The sequence below is a fragment of the Hyla sarda genome, chromosome 1, assembly GCF_029499605.1.
Source record: "Hyla sarda isolate aHylSar1 chromosome 1, aHylSar1.hap1, whole genome shotgun sequence".
NCBI classification, from domain to species: Eukaryota; Metazoa; Chordata; class Amphibia; order Anura; family Hylidae; genus Hyla; species Hyla sarda.
The window spans coordinates 400,759,264-400,772,552 of NC_079189.1; the positions used below are offsets into that span (position 1 = coordinate 400,759,264).

The following is a 13,289-nucleotide window of genomic DNA, read 5'->3' on the forward strand; positions in this document are numbered from 1 at the left end:
TCATGTAAGGCGACTTTTTTGCGACTTTCGCACTTGATAAATCTCTGATCACTGCAAGTCAAAAATCACTTTTTTTTCACATTTTTATTTTTTGCTTAGGACACTGCGCAATCAAAAAAATCGCAGAAAAAAGAGAGTAGTCGCAAGTGCGACTTTTTTGCAACAATTTTAAGCAAAAAAAACTACTAAATGCTTTGATAAATGTCCCCCATAGTCACCTTATTGGTGTAGAGCTATTTAATGGTGCCATATAAAAAGCAGTGTTTACCTTAATTATGAAATCCCTTTAAAGTATTACTGTCATTTAACATGTCTCATAGAGACAAGTCAAAAGTTTAGTTGGTTGGGAGCTGGATGTTTACACCTCCACCAATCTGTGGAACAGACCACTGAACTTCTCTCTGGCTCCCTGCTCTTTCCGCCATGCTGGAAGAGATGGATTATATAGCAAATCTATGGAACCTTTCTCTTGCAGCAACTGGACAGAGCAATGAACAAGGGAGAGAAGTGCTCAGCCCTTCTCCTGGCACCTTCTAGTGCATGGTTAGGGTCTGAATACCCAGACCCTGACCAACCACATAACTAGACATGTCTCTCTGCCATTTTAGAAAGTTTTTTTGAAAATACAGCAACCTATATGATTTATGCAATATTTAGTGCAACCTATTCTATTCAGGGCCTTAGCACAGATGTTTACTGCTATTTCATGAAATACAAATTGAATTTTAGAATAAACATTTTAAATAAGGAAATTACTTGTTCAAAGTTAGAGATCACTGGAATTTATGGTGTCATAGGGTAATACAGTGATCCCTCAACTTACAATGGCCTCAATATACAATAGTTTCAACATACAATGTTACAGACAGTCCAGATCTGTGGAACATGTCAATGGCTGGAAGAACTGAATAGAATGGGAATTCACTGGTAAAATCCCTGTATTACTGAAACATATGCAGTGACTGGCTGTCTGGTAGCGCCTCCCTACAGTACAGGGAGGTATAACATGTTCTGTACTGAAATTTACCTATGCCACAGTTAGCTGCTACTTTGGACACCAGGTAAGGGTGGCTCATTTTACTTTCTTAGGACATTGCGTGTACTGTACAGGACCCTGAAGAAGCTCCTGTCCTCTACATAGACAGTGATTTGCATATCCCTGCTCATCTTTATTACTTTTACTAGCTGAGTACCCAGCGTTGCCCGGTTTTTCCTTCCTCATCCTTGTTGGGGAGGAAAATCAACAGAGGAGGAAGCTTTTGACTTCATATCCCATCCCCATATATTGTTGTCATATCCCAACCCCATATCCCGTCCTCATACCCCGACCTCCTATCCCAACCTCCTATACAGTCCTCCTATCCCGTCCTCCTATCCCATCCTCCTATTTCGACCTCCTATCCCGTCCTCATATCCCGACCTCCTATCCCTTCCTCCTATCTCCACCTCATATCCTGACCTCCTAAATTGACCTCCTATCCCACCCTCCTATCCCAACCTCCTATCCCATCCTCCTATCCCCTCCTCCTATCCCGACCTCCTAACTCGATCTCCTATCTCGACCTCCTATCTTGACCTCCTATCCCGACCTCCTATCCTGTCCTCCTATCTCGACCTCCTATCCCTTCCTCCTATTCTGACCTCCTATCCCGACCTCCTCTCCCATCCTCATATCCCGTCCTCCTATCCCATCCTCCTATCTCGACCTCCTATCCCATCCTCCTATCTCAACCTCCTATCCCGGCCTCCTATCCCGTCCTCCTATCCCGTCCTCCTATCCCATCCTCCTATCTCGACCTCCTATCCTGTCCTCATATCCCGACCGCCTATCTCGACCTCCTATCCCGTCCTCAAATCCCGTCCTCATAACTCAACCTCCTATCCCTACCTCATATCCCGACCCGTAATATGTGCACCAGGTATTGAAATATCCCCAGCCGTACAGATTTTATGTGGGAACATACATTTCCCATTGATTTTCATGGGATTTTAAACAAAAACCCTGCACCTCACAAATGGGGGTGGGTAAGGGTTAAATTAACTATCCTATATTTTAAGTGGATATATAAGTAACATGTGACCAAGTATTATCGAAATATCTCCAGCCGTTTGGAAGTTATGCAATAACATATATTTCCCATAGAGTTGTATGGGACATTAAACATAAACACCACCCCTGGCAAATGGGGGTGAGTAAGGGTTAAATTGCCTATCCTATGTTTATTGTTGACATATAAGTAACATGCGTGCCAAGTTTCATGTTAATATCTTTAGCCGTTTAGAAGTTTTTGTGGAACATACATAAATACATACATACATGCACTTTTTCCTATTTTTGGATGACATTTTAGAGGTTTCAGAACCAATTCCCAGGTTTCCATAGAGTTATGGTCTCAACATACAATGGTTTCAACATACAATGGTCATCCTACGATTAATATTGTAACTTGAGGGACTACTGTATTTGGTAGAAATATTTTTAACATAGTGAATATTTAGAAAATGATCTTGTCTCTTGCTTTATACTTTTTATGTTTAACATGGCAGTTTTAATGGCATCTTAAACATATTTGCAGATTTTAAAACAATCAATAAAAGAGACATCTAAAAAGTCAGTGCTTGAGACTGTTTGGGACGCTGTTTGATTTTTTCTGCTTTTGCGTCCCGCATGACAAACTCATACTAGCACAATTTGTCTGTTGTTTGTGTTGTCGTTATTAAAAACTCAATAAAAGTATTTGGAAAAAAAGTCAGTGATTAAAATTCAAAATATACTTTGTGTGAAAATCCAATAATCAGTCTCAACTTAAAGGGGTACTCCCATGGAAAACTTTTTTTTTTTTTTTTTTTTAAATCAACTGGTGCCAGAAAGTTAAATAGATTTGTAAATCACTTCTATTAAAAAATCTTAATCCTTCCAATTTTTAGGGGCTGTATACTAAAGAGAAATCCAAACAAGAAATGCATTTCCTCTGAGGTCACGACCACTGTGCTCTCTGCTGACCTCTGCTTTCAATTTTAGGAACTGTCCAGAGCAGGAGAAAATCTCCATAGCAAACATATGCTGCTCTGGACAGTTCCTAAAATGGACAGCAGAGGTCAGCAGAGAGCACTGTGGTCATGACATCATCAGAGGAAATGCATTTCTTTTTTGGATTTCTCTTTAGTATACAGCCCCAAAAAAGTACTGGAAGGATTAAGATTTTTTAATAGAAGTGATTTACAAATCTGTTTAACTTTCTTGTACCAGTTGATTTAAAAAGAAAGTTTTCCATGGGAGTACCCCTTCCTGGTGAGGTGGTACTTAACGCACCAGGACGTACATTTACGTCCTGTGCATAACCGCGGGCATCGGAGCGATGCCCGTGTCATGCGCGGCTGATCCCGGCTGCTGATCGCAGCCAGGGACCCGCCGGCAATGGCCGACGGCCGCGATCTCGCGGGCGTCCGCCATTAACCCCTCAGGTGCCGGGATCAATACAGATCCCGGCATCTGCGGCAGTGCGCGATTTGAATGAATGATCGGATCGCCCGCAGCGCTGCTGCGGGGATCCGATCATTCATAACGCCGCACGGAGGTCCCCTCTCCTTCCTCCGTCCGGCTCCCGGCGTCTCCTGCTCAGGTCTGTGATCGAGCAGACCAGAGCAGAAGATGACCGAAAACACTGATCTGTTCTATGTCCTATACATAGAACAGATCAGTATTAGCAATCATGGTATTGCTATGAATAGTCCCCTATGGGGACTATTCAAGTGTAAAAAAAAAAAGTAAAAAAATGTAAAAGTAAAAGTTAAAAAAAAGTGAAAAATCCCCTCCCCCAATAAAAAAGTTAAACGTCCGTTTTTTCCTATTTTACCCCCAAAAAGCGTAAAAAATTTTTTTATAGACATATTTGGTATTGCCGCGTGCGTAAATGTCCGAACTATTAAAATAAAATGTTAATGATCCCGTACGGTGAACGGCGTGAACTAAAAAAAAATAAAAAAAAGTCAAAAATTCCTACTTTTTTAAAACATTTTATAAAAAAAAATTATAAAAAATTAATTAAAAGTTTTTTATATGCAACTGTGATATCAAAAAAAGTACAGATCATGGCGCAAAAAATGAGCCCCCATACCGCCGCTTATACGGAAAAATAAAAAAGTTAGAGGTCATCAAAATAAAGGGATTATAAAGGTACTAATTTGGTTAAAAAGTTTGTGATTTTTTTAAAGCGCAACAATAATATAAAAGTATGTAATAATGGGTATCATTTTAATCGTATTGACCCTCAGAATAAAGAACACACGTCATTTTTACCATAAATTGTACGGCGTGAAAACGAAACCTTTCAAAATTAGCAAAATTGCGTTTTTCGTTTTAATTTTCCCACAAAAATAGTGTTTTTTGGTTGCGCTATACATTTTATGATATAATGAGTGATGTCATTACAAAGGACAACTAGTCGCGCAAAAAATAAGCCCTCAAACTAGTCTGTGGATGAAAATATAAAAGAGTTATGATTTTTAGAAGGCGTGGAGGAAAAAAATGAAAACGTAAAAATTAAATTGTCCTTAAGGCCAAAATACTTAAGTCCTTAAGGAGTTAAATACAATATAATTATGTCAAATGTATCCTTTTCATATACAGTGTTCCTTCAAGTTATTATATTAATCGGTTCCAGGACGACCATTGTATGTAGAAACCATTGTATGTAAAGACCAGAACTCTATGGAAAAGTGATAACTCGTTCTGCAGCCTCCAAAATGTATTCCCAAAATAAGAAAAAAATAATATCTTTAATATAGAAAAAATATACATTCTAATATCTAAGAGTGAGAAATAGCTGCTTTAAGCTATAAAACGCTTCCTACAGAGAGAGCAGGTGCCTCTTCAGAGTTTTGTACAGTACACACAGTATATCAAAAAAACTAATTGTAGCTGCCTTTACCTGGAGTCCAAGGGATCAGCTCATCCTGGCACAGCTAAAGGGCAGTATAGGACATGTAGCGCCATACTGTACCATGCAGAGAGGATGTTAGTCAGCCAATCAGTGCATGCATTTCAGTAATATGGCTGTTTTGCCAGTAAAATACCTGCTCTTATTGGTCAGATTTTCAATTCATACTTGCCATGGATCTGGACTGCCTATTGTATGTTAAATATGGTTTCAAGTTACAATGGCCAGGAACGACCATTGTATGTTGAAAATATTGTAACTTTCATTAATTGAAAATTATTTTAATAATAATGCATAGACTTACATATATTTTCTTTGCATTTACATGGCACAGCTATACATTGCAACCCTTGTCAATAAACTTTGGGTTGATGGACACAATTCAAAACATATCATTTTATCATGTACTGAAACCTACTCTTTTAAGACCCATAATGGAGATCTGTAATGTAACAGAAGTCACTGAATTTGTTTTTGTGATTTTTGCCTTTAATCCAAACATTCAGTACTTTGTCTTTTTCATTTTTCTGCTGATTTACATCTTGCTTCTTAGCGGGAATATTTTGATCATGTTGACCATCAAAGCAGATTATCGCCTTCACAATCCGATGTACTTCTTCCTCGGTAAACTCTCCTTTATCGATCTCTGCTATTCTAGTGTAACTGTGCCCAAGATGCTGATTGATTTCCTTTCAGATAGAAAGACTATTTCATTCAATGGCTGCATCACTCAACTTTACTTTTTCCACTTCTTTGCTTGTGCAGAATGTTTTATTTTTACAGCTATGGCGTATGATCGCTATGTTGCTATATGCAAACCCATGCAATATTCCACCATAATGAGTAAAAAGCTTTGTCTATGGATGGTAGCAGCAACCTGGGCTATTGGTTTTGTACATTCCAACATCCAGACAATGCTTACAATGGGACTATCATTCTGTGGCCCTAATGAAATTAACAGTTTTTTTTGTGACATCCCCCCATTGATCAGACTTGCATGCACAGATACAACCATGATTGATGCTATGATAGTGGCCAACAGTGGGATTGTGTCCCTAGGGTGCTTTCTGTCTGTCTTGATATCATATATTGGCATTACTAGGGCTATATTTAAAATACGCACAGTTGAAGGACGACACAAAGCTTTTTCAACCTGTGCTTCCCATCTCACAGTGGTAACCATTTTCTTTGGACCTTGTGTCTTTATCTACATGAGACCATCCAAAACCTATCAAGCGGATGAAGTGGTCACTGTGTTCTACACAGTTATAGCACCTATGCTGAACCCAGTCATCTACACCTTGAGGAACAAGGAGATGAAAACAGCAATGAAAAAATTGTGGGGGAGAAATACCAAATAAATTGTCTATTACAGATGTCAGTTTGTTGAAGTGTCTTACAGTACCATTAAGGTACAAAGTAAATATACTGTATAATTTTTAACCAAATGTAGTTTTAACTCCTTTAGGACACTGCCCATTTTGGCTTTGAGGACAGCAGCTTTCATTTGTGCCTTTTCATTGCTCCTTGCCTTTTAAGAGCTATAACACTTTATAATTTTCTCCACTTTTTCACTTTTTCCATCCACAGAGCCCTAATGAGGGCTTGTTTTTTGTGGGGCCAATTGTATTTCACAATGGCACCTTTTATTTTACCATAAAATGTATTGCGAAGCAAAAAAAAAAAAAAACATTTTCGGGGGGGGGGGGGGGGGGGGGACTTTGGTTAAAAAAAATTGCAACTTTGCATTACGTAAAATGTTCACAGCACTTTATGGTAAAACTGACATGTAATCAGCAATACTGGCATTTAGTATATATGTTTTTTTAACCATTATAATTTAATAGTTCAGACATTTCTGCATCCAGTAATACCAAATATGTTGGGAGGTGTGTCCCTAAGGGGTAAAAAAAAAAATACAGTAATATTGGGTAAAATTAATTAAACAAAAATAATAGTCAGATTTTTTAAATTCTGCCTTTGGGTATAATGTTTATGTGTATCCATCGTAGTAAGACATTTGTTTTACACTGTGAATATTCTTTGATTTTGTAACAATTACATATATACTTTATGGATAAATGTTTATAATAAAAGATATATGTGTTTAATGTAGGTAGCAGTTATGCAAACAGCATGGCTCTCAGCGCTACCCCGTTTGCATAACTCCCATTAAAGTCAATGGGAGTTACCTAAATTGTGTAACTTCCCCACCTCAGCTGCTTTCAGGTTTCCTGTCCACTTTAACAAGGTGGGAATACCATTTAACCCCTTCCCCTAGCTGCAATTTTTGTAACTTCTCATTTTATAATAGTTATAATGCTTTTTATTTTTTCACATACAGAGCCTTATGAGGGCTTTCTGTTTTTATTTAATTTATTTATTTATTTTTGGACCAATTTTACTTTTCAAAGGCACACTTCATTTTACCATAACATTTTCTGCGAAACAGGAGAGCTAAATAAATTATGGGCTCAGCACTGTGGTCATGATGTCAGCAGAGAGCACTGTGTTCCAAAAAGAAAAGAATTTCCTCTGTAGTATTCAGCAGCTAATAGTATTGGAAGGATTAAGATTTTTTAATAGAAGTAATTTACAAATCTGTATCAGGGTTAGAAAATAGCAGGCAGCACTCCAGGTACTTGTGCAATAAAACCGCTTCTTTATTTGCTCGATTAGCAGGTTACAGCAGAGAGGAACACACCAACAGTTTCACATCCACCAGAACGCTTTCTCAAGGCCTTGAGAAAGCGTTCTGGTGGACGTGAAACTGTTGGTGTGTTCCTCTCTGCTGTAATCTGCTAATCGAGCAAATAAAGAAGCGGTTACATAACTGTATGGCAATGAACCGTGAAATCAGTGATCTTTTAGTACAGTCTGCCACGATTAATTGCAGCATGCCCTCTGCATGCTGCAATTAATCGTGGCAGACTGTACTAAAAGATCACTGATTTCACGGCTCATTGCCATACAGTTATGGCAAACTACCATGATGGGACTATCGTACAGCTGATACCTGTCGCTCAGCTTGTGAGCTATACGCATTGACCACTGAGCACCATAAAAAGGGACGTCAGCAGTCATAAAGCTGTTAAATGATACAGAATATATCCACCACTGAGATCTAGGAGACACGCAACTTGACTCCAATTGACTACTTTCTTCATGCTTAAGTGATGTGGAACAGATGCTAACAGAGCTGAGGATGGGGTAAAACTTTGTAACATTCAAAGGAGATATATAACGAGGAAAAAGCGTACCCCTACCCACAGGAATATTCCGCACTGACTTTCCATTAAAAAAAAATAAATCACATATTGTCTAAATAATGGTGTTATGTTGAGTATTTTCAGTGCTGTTTTTTCAAATTTTACATGTCACTATCTGTATAAAAAAATTATTACAGTTTCCATGCTTATCACTTAGACTCCTAATAAGCTAACACTTCCTTATCTCTTATTAGCAGCCAAATAATTATCATTACAGACAGGATTACATTATAAGGTAATGCCTCTCTTATAAAGCTAGATATCTGATAACACAAGAAGGCACAAGATCCACCTTGAACAATAGAGGATAAACACAGCTCAACTCTCTGTACAGTGAGTTCACACATTACGGAGGACATCCCTAGAACACTCTGCCTTTCTGGTTGGACTTGATGGACGTATGTCTTTTTTCAACCATACTAACTATAGAAATCAATGAGGCAAATAAAAAAAAAAAAAAACGTCTGGAGCACTTATTGTCTTGTTGTCTATAACAACCAATCGTGTACAAAATGAAAGCTGTAATTGTTTATAATAAGTAAAAAAAACTTTTTTTCTACTAGACAGTGGTTCAAATCTTCACCAATGAGTCTACCCTATTCACTGGTATCCTGTGCTTATGTGACAGCTGTAAAGCATATTTTTCAAGTACAGTACTTAAAAAAAAAGCAGTAAAAAATTACTTTGTCTATGATCATGAACTGAAAATAAAATACTGAATTTATCGGGATATACCACGCACCGGCCTATAACACGCATCTTCATTTTTCCAAGGAAATTTGGGTAAAAAAAAGTTTTTTACGAAATATCCTTGTTAAATTGAGGGTGCGTATGTGTGCGTGTACACCCCAATAAACTGTTTCAGGCCCAGCAGAAGCCACTGCAGATCAATGATTTAAAGCAGGTGCTTTAAATCAATGAACAGCAGCAGCTTCTGCGAGGCCAGAGTCCCGCCGCCACTGCCCGATTTCCTCCCCATGTCCGGTATTATAGTTGCCTGTCCTGGGGAACATGCTCCTTCAGGCTCTAGCGGTGTCCTGCGCTGTCACTGTGCGCCGTGCACTGACAGTGACATCGCATTGAGGATGTCACTCGTCATTGCGCAGTGCACAGCAACCGCTCAGGACCCCGCCGGAGCTTGAAGGAGCACAGTCCCCAGGACATGTAACTATAAGACCGGGGATGGAGGAGGGAATCGGCACCGGGGATGGCGGCGGGACTCTGGCCCCAGGACAGGCAACTATAAAACAGGGGATGGAGAGGGAATCGGGCAGCAGCGGCAGGACTCTGGCCCCACAGAAGCCGCTGCAGTTCATTGATTTAAAGTGCCCACTTTAAATCATTGATCTGCAACTGCTTCTGCGGGTCCAGAAAAAGTTTATCAGCATATAACACGCAGATAGACTTTAGGCAAAAAATTTTATCCTAAAAAAATGTGTGTTACATGCCGATAAATATGGTAATCTACTATAAGAAAAGCAAAACACATTAGAAAAAAATAATCAGTATAATCCCTTTAACTTGGTCTATGTTTAGTAAAAATCAAAACATGCAGAGTTCATTTGCTCATACAAACTATTGAGATGATCCAATTTACTGGAAATAATCTTGTAACCTAAAATAAACCTCCGCCGGATGTAATCCCATTAGAGTCAATTAAATTGTTTTTATCCTCTGAGTTTATATTATGACTCTTCTAACAACACGTCTAGTGTCTACTGTGTATGGGCTAGTCCCCAAAGCATCAATAACAGTTCCATAGGGAAACATGAATTTCTGATACTCTAGTTTTCTAATTCAGAAGGCTACTGTGTGTTTCAACATTAAATCTGGTTTCAAACAAATGGTAAATATTTAAAGATCCACTTCCTAAATGTCAAAAGGAGTATGCAAATGCAATCTTTACTGAAGGTGTCCAAAACTCGACAGATGGTGACAGCACACTGAGAACTTAAACATATATATTTACTTGATAAATAAAAAAAATATTCCAGCAAATCTGAATCAAATGGATAAATGGATTTAATTTAATAGTTAAACTTTGGAGAATTAATCTTCTAGGGTTTTATGTGTGTGTGTGTTTTTTTTTCCCTTTTTCTTTCTCTTGTGGCTTGGGGTGGAGGGTGGCTATGACACAAAAGAGAAAAACTGGGATAAGTAATATTAAATGATATTTTGATACCTAATTTAATTTATTTTTTTGTTTCACGGTAGAAAGCTCTTTTTAGTTCTCTTAGAAGAAACCTATCTAAAACATTTATAAAAAAAACTGTGTAAATATTATACACTGCTAGAAATAATTTCCAATTGTGTTAAATTTCAGTGTACTCAATGGGGGAGGTTTATTAAAACCAGTCCAGAGTAAAAGCTGCTGAGTTGCCCATAGCAACCAATCAGATAGCTTCTTTAATTTTTCAGAGGCTTTGTCAAAACAGAAAGAAGCAATCTGATTGGTTGCTATGGGCAACACAGCAACTTTTCCTCTGGACAGGTTTTGACAACTCTCCCCCTATATGTTACAGAAATAGAACATTTTCTCATTAACAGAAGAACAAGGAACTCCAGCTCAGTTGTAGATCAATATGCCATCTTTATTCACTGGACGCTACATGGATCACAGGTAAGACAGCATGTGACGCGTTTCGCCAGGTGCTGGCCTTACTCATATGAGTAAGGCCAGCACCTGTCCAAAAAGCGTCACATCCTGTCTTACCTGTGATTCATGTAGCGTCCAGTGAAAAAGATGGCATATTGATCTACAACTGAGCTGGAGTTCCTTGTTCTTCTGCTTCTAAGTTCTCGGGTGCAGTCCGCACCCTGCTCCTTGCTCGTGTCATGGGCTTGGGGTGAGCTGATTCACATTTACCTCTTGCATTCTCTCATAAACTTACGTAGCAATTGGAGATTTTCCTAGTCTTGATGACGGAAAATATAGATTTTATTAAAGACAGGAGCCGAATATTATGCAAATTCTTCTTTGCTAGCTTATATAGCAGCAAAGTAAACAAAGGGTTAAAGAAAAAAACATAGTGTAGTGCCGTGTACAAAACGTAATGTAATCATGCGTACAACATATGTTTTCAGCCAATCATAGTAAAGTCCCAACTGAAATATCCTCTTCTTTGTAGCAAAGGTAAGTATTCAACATCAAAAGTTCAATAGAGAAAACGGTAACTGGAAAAATAAAACTTGACCACGAAGAATCCATCCAGGAGGTGGAAAAGCAGTCTTGAACAATGAATCTTCTGTGAAGAGTCATTATGCTGAAAAGAGAGAAAGAGACAATGATACAATAGGGAAGGTAATGGGAGGGATAATATTTGCCTCCTGTCTTTAATAAAATCAACATTGTCCGTCATGAAGACTAGGAAAATCTCAAATTTTATTGCAAGACTGGAGGCTCATATTATGCATTTTTAAGGCTAAATAGAAAATAAATCATAAATATAATGCTATAAATAGAACAGTATTATAAAACGTAAGAAGAGACATGAGGAGAAGGTCTAGAATAGAATGTCTTAAAAGTAGATTCAGAAGACCAATTAGCTGCTTTAAGAATATCAGATAAAGAACCTCCAGCTTGGAAAACTTTAGTGGACAGAGCACTTCTAGTGGAGTGGGCTTGAAATAAAGAAATGTCTATGCCAGATAAAGACATGAGCTGTCTAACCCATCTAGCTAAAGTAGGGGAGGAAACCGGAGCATGAGGTTTACATTAAGATAAAAGCAATTGTGAAGAGGGAAGTCTGATAGGGTTAGTTTTAAGTTCATAAACTTGAAGACAGCGAACAGCGCATAAATTATTATTAAGAGGAAAGACTGGATAAAAAAATTATTGTAGGTTGATTTTTGTACGTCTGTGAAAAAAAAATTTGAGGTGAGAATTGTCTATGTGAGATATCTAATGCACAAACATCTGATAGTCTTTTGAAAGAAATGAGACATACTAACATGGTCAATTTGAAGGTTAACATTTTTAGAGAAAGAGAATCATTGCCACCAAGTGAATCAATAAAGGAAAGAACTATATTGACATCCTAGGTAGAATTATATTTAGGTAAGGGAGGTCTCTTGAATTTAATACCTTTCATAAGTCTACAGATTAAAGGGTGTTTACCTACAGGTAAAGAATCCATAGGGGTATGATAGTAAGATATAGTGGATCTATAAACATTGATGGTGCGATAGGCTTTCATAGATTCAAAAGAGGAGGAAAGAGAATTCAGGATGTTAAAGATAGTGGAATGAAAGGGATCCAAATCCCGTTGTGAGCACCAATGTAACTAAAATTTCCAGGCAGATCGGTAAGCTGACATGGTACCTGGGGCCCAAGCTCCTGATAAGAGTTCTCTAGCTGATTGCGAAAGTTCAAGGAGAGATGATGAAGTCCCGAAATCCGCCACGCAATTAGACGAAGGGATTCTGGATTGGATGTGGATTCCCTGATGGATCTAATAGGATTGATTGGAAGCAAGGAAGAAGATGAGGATAATCCATGCACAAGCTTGAGTTGGCCACCAAGGAGTTATTATAATTAGAGTCGATCTCAACATCCAAGTTTGGAGAAGAACTCGAGGAATCATCGCAAAGGGAGGAAACGCGTAAAGAATCTCTTGAGGCCAGATTTGGCGAAACGCATCCACACCTAGGGCTTCTGGATCTGGTTGCTAACTGAAACATTTTTGGAGTTGGCAATTGAGATGAGATGTGAAAAAGGTCTATTTGAAGAGGACCCCAAAGAATGTTGATTTGAGAAAAAATTGCAGGATCCAAGCGCCAAGCGCTGCAATCGGAAAGGTAACGAGAATTCCAGTACGCAACAGAGTTCGGAGAGACCTGGAAGGTACTCTGCTTTGAGGATAATATCCTTGTCCAAGCATAAATGCCAAAAATCTTTTGAAATATTTGATAAAGTTTTTGATCTGGTGCCACCTAGACGATTGACATATTGGACAGCAGAAATGTTGTCCATTTTCAGGAGAACACAACAATTAGATTTTTCCCCAATAAAACTCTTCAAGGCAAAAAATTCTGCCAGGAGTTCTAAACAATTGATGTGTAATAACGATTGGTCTGTGAA

General features: G+C 38.3%; 1 protein-coding gene and 1 gene segment (V, D, J or C); one reads left to right on the forward strand and one right to left on the reverse strand.

Moving 5' to 3' along the window:
• LOC130277220 (T cell receptor alpha variable 38-1-like) overlaps positions 1 to 13,289 on the reverse strand; it is an 82,211-nt gene that overhangs the window by 30,365 nt on the left and 38,557 nt on the right.
• Positions 825 to 6,301, forward strand: LOC130277202 (olfactory receptor 4S2-like). 2 transcript variants are annotated; one of them, XM_056527629.1, is made up of 2 exons: positions 825 to 843; positions 5,400 to 6,301. In XM_056527629.1, exons 1-2 carry the CDS (start codon positions 825 to 827, stop codon positions 6,299 to 6,301), a joined length of 921 nt encoding a protein of 306 aa, XP_056383604.1. The 2 variants fall into 2 exon arrangements, with proteins under 2 accessions (XP_056383604.1, XP_056383598.1); XM_056527623.1 differs by lacking the exon at positions 825 to 843 and having other exon boundaries at positions 5,375 to 6,301.